This window comes from Aythya ferina (assembly GCF_964211825.1).
Source record: "Aythya ferina genome assembly, chromosome: 15".
Taxonomy (NCBI): Eukaryota; Metazoa; Chordata; class Aves; order Anseriformes; family Anatidae; genus Aythya; species Aythya ferina.
Genome location: NC_140314.1, coordinates 10,377,932 through 10,391,522, shown reverse-complemented (window position 1 = coordinate 10,391,522; position 13,591 = coordinate 10,377,932). Strand labels below are relative to the sequence as shown.

The window sequence follows — 13,591 nt, the reverse complement described above, 5'->3', positions numbered from 1 at the left end:
AAATCAATTAGGACAAATGTGATGGTGTCAAACGTTTGCAGCAATGCCTTCTTACGGCAACAATAATACGAAATGGTTTGTAACCCTTTTGGTCGGTGAGAATCTGCAGTTTGTTTAAGGGCAAGGCATCCTAACTATTCCGGGAGCACTGCTTTATTGTCTGTTTGCAGAAAAACTGTGCAGTCATGCAATAACAGGCTGTGCTATTGCAGTCGGAGTCACTCAGGCAGTTCACACCCAGCCTTGCTCCTGGGAGCAGACCACAAAGCATGTGGGCATTCCTGGAGACTGTAGGCTGAGTATTACGGGGGTCACATTGGAAAAAAAATGCAGTGCTCTGTGCTGTGATTCAGTGTCTAAGAATGCATGCTTGTTTTTCCTGAAGGTGTTATTTTATCATCATTTAGCATATTATTATTTAGCTGCTATATTCCTGACCACATTTATTTGTAATAGCTGTTCTTAGCATGCATCTTTTTTTTTTTCCCACATCATTGTTGACATTCTTCCGTGTACTAAATTTAATTTTTGTTCTTTTAGTGTACTGTTGGTTATAACTCTTTAACGTGTCTGAATCAGCTACAGATATTCCTAGTTAAAATGTTGTAGAAAGCTGCATGAAGACCCAGAAGACCCAGTTCAGGTCTCTGAACACTCAGTTAGTATGAGGGTTTGGTGCTGAAGTAAATCTGCATTTTTCTGTCTTTCAGCTGACATCATACCAGATTTACACCACTATTTGTGCACGCAAGGTGAGGCCTGCAGGCTTTCAGAATTGTACTAGTTAAATGGAAAAAAAAAAAGTCCCAGTGATGTAATAACTTCTTCAGGAGTTATTTTATCTTGCTCTGTTCTTTAACTGCTATAATTTTAAAGAGTTTTAAACTATCATTCAGTATTGAGGTCAATTAAAAAAAATAACTGTAGCGTAAGTTGTTTCTAATAGAAAAAGTTATCTTTTTTATTCTTTCTGCCTGAAGGAATTCTTTTCAAGAGTGGGTTATTAAGCAATAGCAGAAAACTAGGGAGTAATTCCATATCATACAGTCAGTTCTGGTTTTCCTCCTCCCTTTTTTCTCTCCTTCCCATTGGACTGTGTTTATTCCGAAAGTCTTATGCATAATTGTCTGTGGTTCCCAAAACCTTTTGTCAAAGCAGAGATGTCTGTCAAACTGAAAAGAAATAGGGTTCACTGGCAATTTCCAAAATTGCACTTTCAGGAGGAGATCAGTTTCATAAACTTCTCACACAGGTCGGGCAAACCCAAAGGCAAAGTGCAACTAAAGCCTGGTCTGAGCAGAACCCTTGAGTCGCCTTCAGATAAGCAAAAACATTTGTGACTGACAGCCAGTCAAGAAAGAAGCAGTAATGAAGCTCTCTTTGCTGAATATTTAATAGTGTGCATACACACAAGGCTCCTGCCATAGCAGAGTGTTCAGCTCCCACCTGGACCTTCTTTGCCAGGAACTGCAATCATAATTTCACTTGTGTAAATGAGACCCAGCAGTGCTGAGCTGCAGATCTGCCTTCCCCACTGTGGGAGGTCCCTTGCAACGGAAGGTGAACTTTCCCCAGGAGCATCTTACATCGTCTAAATAGCTCTGCAAGCTTTCCCACTACCAAAAGTACCAATTGTATTTAATGTTGTCATTAGCATGTGATATTTATTGATGCTGTGGTAGCATAGCTAATGTATCAGAGACATTATTTTTGTTTTCAGCTTTTCTTTTCCTCCTCATTCTTCTTCAAATAAGGTGGCAAGGGAAGGACTTGTGGAAAAATGAACTGTGCACATTACAAATCTTGTTATTTCTCTTCCTCCTCTTATGCCTCCAGCCCTTTGTTATTATAGTGTGAACGTGTAGGAGTAAAGCAATGATCTCTGTGGCTTTTATCTGTGTGATTTCTTTCTTAAACACATTTACTGCCTTTAGAACATCCTATGCAGAACAAAAATAGCAGGCAGATAACTGCTGCTATTTATATTATATTTTTAATAAGGGTTTCATTCCTATCAGCTATCTTACTAGTTTTCATTGGTATTCATGGGTAATGCTGAAGAACTTCCCACTACTGCTGTTGACATATATCCCTGTACAAAGCAGAAGAGTGTTCAGGCTTCTCTGGTTTGAGTTCTTGAATTTGGTTGCAACAAAAAAAAAAATAAGTTATTATGTACTTCAACTTAGTTTGCAACCGAGTAATCCTCATAACTACATGTACTTAAAATTACCAAGCCAAACCTGTATGAATGTTCACATCACAAACATGAAGGTAGCAATCAAATTTTATGAAGATTATAGCCAGATTTATATTTGAATATTGTCAGCATGAAAGACTATTCAGTGAATAAAAGTGGTCCTTGAAAGCCTCTAGGTAGACAAACTTTTAATTTAATTCAAGAAAATTCTCTTTGAGATTTATTTTCCCAGAATTCATTCAAAGTTGACTCTTTAAAATCATTTAGATTTAGCTTACATTTGCTGAGCTTAGAACACTGTCTGCATACTGCAAGTACTTAAAAGTAGTGATGAACTTGTGACAGGTGTTCATAATCTGTTGATTTAAAATATATGTACATGTATGCGTAGATTTGGATCACCTGTAAAATTAGAAGATTTGATCATGTGGCACCTCTGAAAATCAATCACTTGATATATCCCAATTTGAGCAACTGTTCCAAATTCTTTTTGCAGAAGTATTGTCTTAAATGACATGGGTTTTGCACAGCTAATAGTATGGGACAAAAGAGTGGATTATGTTGAGAGCAACCAAAACAATCAGTGTGTAGACTCCACAACTGAAAGCGCAAAAGTCACTCTTCTAATTAAATCTGGACTTCAGCTGGGATCCCACAATATTGCTGTTTATCTGCAAGTGTTCACGATTGATTTTGTGGTTTTTTTTTTTTTTTGTGATCAACCTCTATTCTTAAATAATCAGTGTGAATACGTTTGTGTTGCAGAATGACAAAAATGTTTATGTGCAGATATATATTTATACTGCAAAGTAAAACAGTTACTGGGAAGAATGTTTAAGAAGAGTTGCACTTGAAATTGCTTAACATGGATAGACTTTGTCTTTGCTGTTTATTGGCTCTTTTATTTAGTGGTGTAGCTTAAGTGTAAGGCTTCACTTCACTCATGCCCTCATATCACTTAATGTGTAAAAAATCTTGTGCATAATTTATTAACGTTTAATGGAAATAGATCTGAATAAGCCATGCTTGATTTAGGTTTTACTAGTTTCCTGCCTGTGGCCATTGCTGATCTCAATAAATGGAAATAAAAGCTGGTTCTTCTTAGGTTGTTGCCTCAGAAGACTGCAGTCTTCAAGGAAAACAATCAGGGAAATACCGAACAGGGAAATGTTTTGACCAAGAATCCCCAAGTATGTTTTAATGTTAGTTTGTTTTTGTTGTTGTTGCTATTTGTTTTTTAACCTATGACAGTGTGTGCATGGGTATTTGAAGCCAATTTGGTAAGTAAGAGAAAATAATTGATTTAATAGAAGCAAGAAAAGATCTTGAAAGCCTGCACACAGTGGGCAGGGTGTGAAGTTTGTGGGAGTGTCAACAGAAGCCTCAGGTGGAACAAGTGACCCTGGCACTTCATCTAGCTGGGAGATGGGAAAGGAGAGGGAACAGTGCTAGTGAGGCTTACTACTGGCGGCTGCTTTGCTGTCCTCCTCTCCCTGAAGGAGAAGCAAGGATTAAAAGCAGGAAAGACTTCCTTAAGAAATTAACACCAAAAAGCTTCACGCTTTCTCACTGCATTGGTTAAGTAAATAATAATAGTGAATAGATATCAAGCTTTTATGTCATACTTCCTTGAGACAGATCCATAGCTCCAGTACGGAATCAGGCAGATTGCTTAGTGTAGCATTCTGTGTGACGCTGAACCTACCTCTGGATACACGAAATCATTAACTGAATCCCTCTGCATACAGCAAATGCTGCATTAATCTGTACTTTCCTGTCTGTTTTTGTGGTGTTAAATCCAGAGAGCTGCTCCTGTATCTCAGATTTTTTAAGCCATTTTTGTGCATTAGTACTAGCAGAATATGTCTACTTTCTCAAATGAAAATGCAATTGCTTTTTAAGCCTTCCAAAGAAACGTGAGTATCTACCTCTCAGTGATTGGTATAAGAAAGTAAAGTAACACGAGGGTATTGTGTCCAAGTACTCTGTAACTCTGCTTTTTCTAAAAGTCACCTGTATCAGCTCCTGTCAATGTATGCGCAAGCCTTTTTCCCTCTTGTGTGTTTTCATTTTTCCAATTACAGTATTTCTTTCCAGCCCTCCCTGTCTTTGTCCCTGAAGCAGAGCACGGGACTATAGGGAACAGCATAGAATCTCTTTCTCTGGTGAGATAGGTATAAGATTGTTGGGGGCAGCAGGGAAGTCACTTCTAGTCTCAAAAGACATCTTGTATCAGCACAGACTTAAAATCATTGTGTTAGAAATTGAAGGTCAAAAGCTTAAGAGAAGGCATCACCAAATTTCACACTGGGCAGGATGGTTCAAAGACAACACCTTACAGTTATTCTGATGGTGATCTCCTTTGGATCCTTGTGTGTGTGTAGATGTCAAGAACAAACAAACTGGCCAGTTCTCACCTTCTTCACCTTTTTAAGGGAGTTGTTGGTTTGTGCATTGGCACACTTGTAGCCACAATATTATTTACGTGGTAACAGTAACCTAAACAGAAGATGCTTCTTTGTGTGCTGTCCTTACAGAATCTCACCTCAGTGTTTTTCAGCTGCAAGCAGAGCCAGAGCACTGTCTGATGCTTTCCTTTCCAATCACAGAAATGTGAAGCTTCAAAAAATGCTGGGAGCTGTAGGCTTTGAGATGTGACAGTGAGTCTGCTCTTAATTATATTCTCCTTCTAGTTTCACTATATCCAATCAATTACATCTGATTTCATCCTATTCTACCACTCCCAGTATCACTGAAGGCCTTCTCAGAGTCTATTTCAGGGAAGAATTCTGTCCGTTGTGCTTTCTGCAGCAAAAATATGAGCTGACTTGGTTATTTCTTGTCAAGTTGTACCCAGGCAGTTCCTCAAATGTTTGTGTATGCATGTGTGGGTAAGAGAGGGGAAGAAGAAAGTTCATGAAAGAAATATAAAGTCATGTTAAATTACAGAAATGCTTATTTTCTCATTTTTCATGTGCAACTCTCCAGCAGCCAAATGGTCTCTTCTCCCTGTCATGTGGGTCTTAAAAGAGTTGGATTTTTTTTTGTTTGTTTGTTTTTAATTTTTTGCAGGAAGTTGTGAGAAAGAAAATTGGTCACTCTGCACTACCTGAAACTCAGGAAAAAAAATTAACTGTTTCTGAGCCTGGCTCACAGACTAATGTGAGTGAATAAATGTAACTAATACCACAGGATATTGAGGCCAATTAGAGTTCTAGGAAGCTCTTATTAAGCTACAGGATGGATTCCAGTTCTTACAGCTTAGCAGAGCAGAATTTGAAGTTGGACTGTTCATGCTTCCTGAATGAATGTACAAATGAAATCTATCAAAAAATGTGATGAGCTACCTTGGTATGTCTTGGGACTCGAATTTCACAAAGTGTTCAGATACAGGATCTCCATCCACTTGTAGCAGCATTGGGCATGTCAGGATTGCTTAAGTGAGCAATAACCATTTAAGCATAGAGTAAAAACATGGTTGATGAACTGGAAATAACAATAATTTATGCAGAAAAACCACTTTCGGCACTTTTAACATAAATAATCAAATACTGCGAAAGCACCAAAGGAAACCAAGATGATGTCATCTCAGGTGACCAAAAAACTGAAATATCCAAACACTGAGTGTTTTATTGCCACACGGCATTCAGTGACCACTTCTGGTAGAACGGTATTAAGTAGGAGCTTGTATCTGAGCTGTTCCTCACATACAGTTTCCTAACATTCCTTTCTGGGAGAAATTTAGCCCTGTTAAAATAAATAAATAAATAAAAATCTCTGGCTGAAAAATGGACAAATAATGGATTTACAGAGTGCAACAATCAATCAGTCAGGTAAGCTAGAAAAGCAAGGAGGTAGGTCTCTGCTCCATTCTTTCAGGAAATGCATGTTGCTCTGTCTCATTTCCAAAGGTCCCTCCACCTTCTCCTGACTATTCCCTGCTGGTGTATGTGTCCAGGTAAAAGGGGAGTACAGTTCTGCGGCAGTGAGGAAAACAGCAAATAAATCTCAACTCACCATTACCTTGTTGTGCTTGAAGCACTCATCTGAGAGTATAAAATGGGCACAGAATGTCCTCATGCTACTCAGAGATGTAAATGCCACCAGACAGTAGGAGAAAAAGGTGAATTTGGTCAGTGGCTGCTGGTCAGTACCTAAGGAGTTCTGGAAGCTGCAACAGCTAAAGAAATTCCTAAAAGGAAATGAGGAAAATATCCTCTTCTCTTAAGAATGTGAGGGTTTGGCTACACAGTTTGAACTGGGTCACATAAAAATATTTTAGTTTTTGAATAAAATACATCCACGTTGGCTTTTTCAACTCTCTTCTCCCCCGTTGTGCTGAATTAGCCACTCTGTACTGCACGCAGTGCGTTGTATGCATGCACGAACAGCCCCACTTCAAGTTGCACTCTGCTAAGCTATGTGTATGACATTTGGGGTCTGGGATGTAGATTTAAATCGTTTCCTAGGGATCGGCTTGGCCTCACTAGCAAGGTGTTGATAATTCTCCATGAGGAGCACAATGCAATTTAATGCAATGGCGTTTTTGTCGCTTGTTTTCAGAAACATTTAATACTGATTTTAACGCAGATCCCAAGCAGGATCCAGAACCAAGGTTGCTGTGACTGGTTACTTCTTCAGGAACTGAATTTTCACAGCAGCCAGTCACTGAGAGATGAGTGGCTCACTTCTAAAATTAGACAGCCAAATTTTTAGGACATCTGTAGTTCAGAAGAAAGCAGCTGTGTGGAAATTAATTTAATACCGCCTCTGGTAAAGCATCACTTTTTCAGTTATCTAAACTTCTTACCACTTGTGGCCACATTATGATGGGTGGTATTAATACATTACAACTCCAGTCACTAGAAGCCAATAGGAATGCTGCCTCCTCCACCCACCCCCATTAAAAAAGGCAGTTAAGAACACCAGACTGTATCCAAACAATGGGATCGGGTAGAGTGAGAGGCATTAAATGAAGATGGTTTGCATCAAATGCATGGAGAGATACAGAATGCATCCCTTATTCAATTTCTGTTGTGGCAAATGAATCCACCCTCAAACCACTATCTGTGTATATAAAGGGAGATGGGCTACACAGAGTCATTAGTCTGCTACATGGTTCAGTAAATCTGACTGAATGTTACTGTATGACAAATGTCATGGCCCTGTGACGTGAATACCTGGCTGGGGTGAACTCAGTCTGTGTCTATTTATTGAAAAGTTGTTGTCAGGTTAAATTTATATCGTTGAGCCTGATGTGGGCCAGTTACTGTTTTCTCTCAGAGCTCTCGTAAAGCCGATATCAACTCTGCAAGGTACGCCAGCTTGATGTCTGCACAGTCAGAACCCAAGCGTGGCTGGGATCTTGGAAAAAGTGCGTTGTGATCTTGGGATGTACCTAAAAGGTGAACCTGAGAGGGGTCCTGGCCTTGAGAGTATGGAAGTGGTGAAAAACTGAGTGTGTTAACTGGTTCCGTGTGGCCAGACAAAAGCTGTAAATGCATGTTTAAAATCTCCAGTGTTTTCTGTTGAAAAGTATGGATAACATTGCAGTAATTTTGTCCATTTCCTGTGAAAATTTACCTGAATCTAGAACTTGGCTAATGTGTTCTGAGACAGGTAGATCTGCAGGAAGGAAAATGAGATATGGGATAGGAATGGTATGTGAAAAGCATGGGGAGATGGTGAAATCCTCCTGTAGAAAATGTCCCTGAAAGTTATATTTAATTTAGATGAAGATTCTGAGAGGCATACATGGCTTCTGGAGCTGCAGTGCACAATCTTTTGAGCTTGATTTAACAGTATGGTTATATTCTAGCTGCTTTGAAAACTTGTACTCAGACACCTAAGAATTATCCAAGTTCTAATTTAATAATTTTAAAAAACAAGTACATTCACTGACTCTTGGGCAGATAAGAGCAGTTTCTTTTGAGTGTTTAAGCTCTCATTTTATTATGCTTAAGCGCCTTTTAGCTTTGGTGATTGGCTTGACCTAAACTGACATCTAAAAACGAAAGCTGGTATTAGTGCCTAATTTGTGATAATCACTACATCATTGCACAGTATCACCTTTTGAAGAAGGAATATAAAGCTACCTTGCCTGTATTCAAAATCAAGCAGAAAGATATGTCTTATATAAAAAAATATTAAAAATGCTACTTGTCAGAAAACAAAAAGGTAAGCTAAAGCAACACTAAACTACTTGAGATGGGACTTTGATCTGCATTTTGTTAGAGGTCTGGTGCCCTGAAGTTTGGAGAACGGGATGTCAGTTTGTGATTAAAAATCTGAAATTATGAAGTCAGAATCCTCTCAGCTGTTCTGTTTTTCTGAGCCAAATAGCTCTGTCTGGAAATAGGCAGTGTGATGCTGCTCTAAATTCATGGGGAAATGATTTTAACGTACGTATGTGTAGGCTGAGCAAGGGTTAGTGAACAGCTGTTTGTGAATAGACCTCCCGCCAGAAGTTATTCATTTAGTGTTGTCCAACAGGGGCCTAAAATGTAAGGTAAGAAAGGCCTTCTGGTGTCCCACAATGTGCAGCAGGTATTTGCAGCTCCTGAAAAGCACTAGGAACTTCTGATTCCAGTGTGAAAGTTACACTGCTATGTTTAGCCACCATTGTCCTCTTTCTTTTTCCACAACTGTTTCTTTGAGGATGTTCCCCCATTTTCTTAAAATAATCGTGTGTGACATTAATCAATACCAGCTACCACCAGGATCTTTATTAGGAGCTTTGTGATGCACCAGTTGTTGGAAATTGTAAGGCCTCGGAATATTCCTTTGACGACCTACTAGTGCACATCCTGCTGGAAATGTGAGAGCGGTTACTTCTGAAGTGAGCAAGTATCTTCCCTTCTCAGAAGTATTTGGCAGGTGTCTTAAATATATGCTTTGAATTAGCAATATACCTGATGATTTTCTCTCTCTTTGTGCAGACAGGGACAGAAAGCACATACTGAAGTGTGTATGTAGGCATATTCAGGGCATAAAGAACTAGGGCTGATCACAGTGCATACAACACAGTTGAAACTTGATGGAAAATGGTGTACAGTAGGTACGGTGTGGTTTTGTAGGTATATGTAGACATGAGTGTATGTTCACCAATTCTTAGATGTTATTTTCTTATCACTAACTGTAGTTCCCATAAATTTTTTATACATTTCCATCTAACATAATATGAAAATAGACAAATTCTGTAATGAAGCAATCTAGAAGAGCAAGAGTTTGTTTTAACTTTGAAGCAGAACGTCAGCTGACAACAGCAAATGCAACGTGCTGATCTGAAGGAGAAGTCGTGCATCGTGTTGCTTACTTACCGACTGCCTTCAGAGAGGCGTACTTGTTAAGCTCTTTGCCTGGGGGCTGTTGCTCGTATGGGTTTGTGATCTGTCCCAGGCTGGGATACGAATGTTGATGTGCCATCTGAGGAAGGAGGGGAGATGTTGGCAAGACGTTATTCATCTGTGGTGGATCTGTATTAAAGAAAATCGACAATATTAAAAAAAAAAAAAAAAAAAAAAAAAAAAAAGATAAATCAGTCTTAGGATTCTAACATCATTATCCTGTACAGATTAGACAAGGTATGTCATGAGATTTAATGTAACAAAGCACTATTTACTATGAAGTGTGAGTTAGAATACGGCAAACCTGTAGTTCAAACAGTTACAGCGTGATTAAAGGCTGATGAATGATTGTAGCAGCATGCGCTAACTTTTGTGGAAAGAAGATTTTTGCACTAAAAAGTAGGCTTCCAAAACAATTGACCGCTAACACAAGACTGAATTTGTTGCAGTGTCAAGATAGAAACCAAAGCATAAAGTTTATCCAAGGTAGCTTGAATACAGGGCAATAGAATCACTCTGTGCAGTTAAATAGCCAAGCTCCAGCAGGCTGCTGTGTATACACGGTTATACTGCTTTTAGTACCAGAACGAGCTTGGTTATTTGCACAGTGTTATGTCATGTGTTGTAGACATGCCCCACAGTGCACAACGTGCAGTTTTGGCTCATGACTACCATTAGGTAATTTCTTCCAAGCTCATGCTTTGCCCTTATGTTTTCTCCTTTTCCCTGGCAGTAGGTAACATAGTTTTATACCAGGATAACTTTTTCTCTAGCAGACATACCTAAAAACAGAAGCTAATTACTAGTAATGTACAGTTTTATACCAGCACTCACCCCGTATTCATTCTGTGGTAGATTTGTTCCTTTATAGTAGAGAATGCAGCTTGGATACTTTTTCTTTCTAAGATACACCATTGTTTATTAGTTTTGGTAGTGTTTGATTCCAGCCTCTAAAAAGTTTGATCAGAATTGTATGCTGCACTTAATTTGCAAACCTACATTTCAACAGATTTCAACGTGTTTGGCATATCTTTTTTTGATGAGTCTTTCTCCAGTGTGGGTATTTTGAGCTATTTGGAGCCAACTGTTGATCTGAGAACCTTCTCAGGGCTTCTGAAATCACAGAGCACTACAGAGTTCTTCTGCAGTGAACCCGTGGTGCTGAACTGGTAGCAGTAACTCCCACAGCATCAAGCACAGGCTTTATGATCGTGTAGAAAGAAAGCTGGGCTGTTAGGGGAAAGAAGGCTTATAATGACGGAGCGAGTGGACCACCCCCCAAGTGCCCACAGGATCTGGCAGGCGCCAGATACCACTGCAGTTTGCCAGGGCTTTAAGGGAATTGAGCCACTTGGCAGTCTACAGCTCACTAATGAAGCCGAGTGCATGAGCAGGAGTTCTGAAGCCAGTTAACAGATTGACTGCTGCGAAAGGAAAGGAAAGCTAGGGTGTTTTTCAACTTCCTTTTTCTTCACCATTGCTGCTGCCTGGTACAGTCTCTGCTGGTCAGGCTGAGGCTGCACCTGCCTCTGCAGAGCAATGTGATCATCCTGCCACATGCCATGGGAGAAGAATGGTAGAAGTGCTAGGATCTAGCAGCAGCCTGTGTCTCCTTGCTGGTTGTTAACTGGGAACAAACTGGTATTGGGTACCAAGCAGAGCTGAAAGAGGAATGATTTTCACATAATAGAAGAGTTCTTTTTGCAAATATGTTGTCATATTGAGAGAAACATTTTGTTATGATTTCAAAATTGCGGATATGTGTGTGCATATATATGAAATAAGTTGGCTTTTAAAAGAGAGGTTCAATTTTTTAAAGATATTTGTTATTTTGGATTGAAAAACAAACTTTTCTGTTCCAGAATTCCCCCAAAATGTATTGGAATACTTTCTGGATCTATTTTGATAGGTTCACTTTGAAAGCGTAAGGTTTTTTAAGTCATATCTTTCACAGAAACAGTCTTTTGATGGCTTGCCGTTTTCTAATGAATAAAAGCTCCCCGGTAGTTTCTCTTCAGCTTTAGCACTGGTGTGTCCAATGTGACTAAGGGGAGTGACTCTTCTTTTACTGAGAGCAAGAATTTACAAAGTCCTGTTCCTTTTCCATCCTATCTCTAGAGTACAGCTGAGGAAAGCCTCTAGCTCCAGTGGCTCGCACCAAGCTGACCATTCTTTGCAAACCACCTGCAGCTTCCAAGCGTCTCTCTTTTACGGCTGTTTCTACAAGTACGCTTTTGAGGAAGAATGCTAGCATGGCTGTATTTCAGTAACAGGGCAACTCAAAAGATGCCAGCATGTTGGGACCTTTAATGTAAGGAAGGTGTCAGCCTTTTACCACTACATTCCCTCATTTTGTTCTGAGCAGGTCTAAATCAGCACTTTGCAGATACCACTACCATGAAGTTCCCTTGTGGCAGTACTTACTATTCAGTCTGTCAAAACATCTTCACTTCACTATGATAAAAGTATCGTGAGCTCCAGTATTTCTGTGCTCACTGCCAAAGTGACTTGCAGCTGTGGAGGACTTGCAAAAGCAGTGTAAATAAGGTGTAGTTAACCAGTTTTCTATCTTCTTACTTAGACCTATCCATTTTATTCAGTCACCTCTTTAAAAGTAATGAAGAAATTTACCCCCGGAATGTACTCGGGAAACTGACTTGGGTGTACTTGTTTTCCTTCCAGCTGTTCTGAGGCAGACTAAGTTGTTACTGGGATTAATTTTGCTGTTTTGGTGCTTTTGAGTTTTTATGAGAATGTAAGGAAATATATTTTCCATTTCCAGATCATCTTTGACTTCTGTTTTGTCTTCTTAAAGGCCCTCTTCTAAATTACGAATTTCAAGCAAATTAATGACAGTCATGTTTCACTGCTACACTGACTGCACAGAGCCGCTCATTCACACCCAGCTGCTTACACAAGACTAAGTCATCACGTAGAAAATACAGTTCAAATTACTCATTCAGTTGGCCATTTGCAAAGTAAATTAAGCAAAAGGCCAAACTGTAGCACAGTGAAGAAAGGTTCCTATTTATAAAGAGACTCCCAACGGACTAGAGTCCCAGGGCCTAAAGGAAAATCTCAATTTGATATATTCACCTCTTTAAATCTGAAAATCTGGTTTTTAGCCTTCACTGGTCATAACTGGGGAATGTCCAATTTCTTTACAAGCTCACTAAACTGTTTGTGATGTGAATCCTTTTCTGTGTGTTTCTAGAAATGTTAGCAAATGGAGCATTTATGTTTTCTCCACACATAATTAATGTAGTAATGAAGGGTGAATTCACCTGTCTCTGGATGCTACCCAGGAAATGTTTCTAATTGAAGTAACAATGGTGTAATGCAAATTGTGCAGCAGGTATATACCCCCTGCACCAGGGACTGTCAGTCTGGCCTCCCGAGGGAGCCCAGGTTTAACCATGACCCCAACTAGCAGGTTTCAAACAGGATTTACCTTGTCTACACTTGAGCAACTCATAACTAAAGAATATATTGTCCCCAACAGTGGTATACTTGTAAATACCACTTCAGTCTCAGCAGTACTGGATAGGGATTCTTTCAGGGAATACAGAAATTTGTCTACATTTCCTTGAAGATCTTAAGGAATCTCTCGGAAGTTAGCGATTTTTCAATTTTAGATGTTGACTCTTTTCTGAAATTGGATAAAAGTGTTAAGTTTTCTGGAGCAAATAATAACCCACTGGATTATTCAAAGTATTTTGTGATACTTCTGAATCCAAAGGATTAGTCTCAACTGGAAAAAAGTTTAACCAGAAAAATCCCACCCAGTTTTATCACTGACATCTAGAGCCAGATATACAAATCCTTTGTATTTATAAACCAGATATCTCGTGATGGGTATTTGCAATAGCTGGCTTTGCTGATTAGGGACATCTTTAACCTGAAAGCTGAGGCTATGCTGATAGATTGCTTTTGGCATCCTGACACTGGTACCTGGTCCAGGAGGGTATTCCATACACCCAGCTGCACTGTGCTACTGCCAGCTTACGTATTTATTTTTATAAGACAGACAACACAAATGTCACAG

General features: G+C 39.3%; 2 protein-coding genes across 11 annotated transcripts in view; one reads left to right on the top strand and one right to left on the bottom strand.

Moving 5' to 3' along the window:
* LOC311445203 (uncharacterized protein) overlaps positions 1-13,591 on the top strand; it is a 259,968-nt gene that overhangs the window by 70,380 nt on the left and 175,997 nt on the right. The gene's annotated exons all lie outside the window — the stretch shown is intronic.
* SHISA9 (shisa family member 9) overlaps positions 1-13,591 on the bottom strand; it is a 180,292-nt gene that overhangs the window by 10,824 nt on the left and 155,877 nt on the right. For both annotated transcript variants that reach the window (XM_084537036.1, XM_084537037.1), the window contains exon 3: positions 9,520-9,675. In XM_084537036.1, the coding sequence (XP_084393162.1) occupies positions 9,520-9,675 (156 nt within the window). The remainder of the gene's footprint in view (positions 1-9,519; positions 9,676-13,591) is intronic.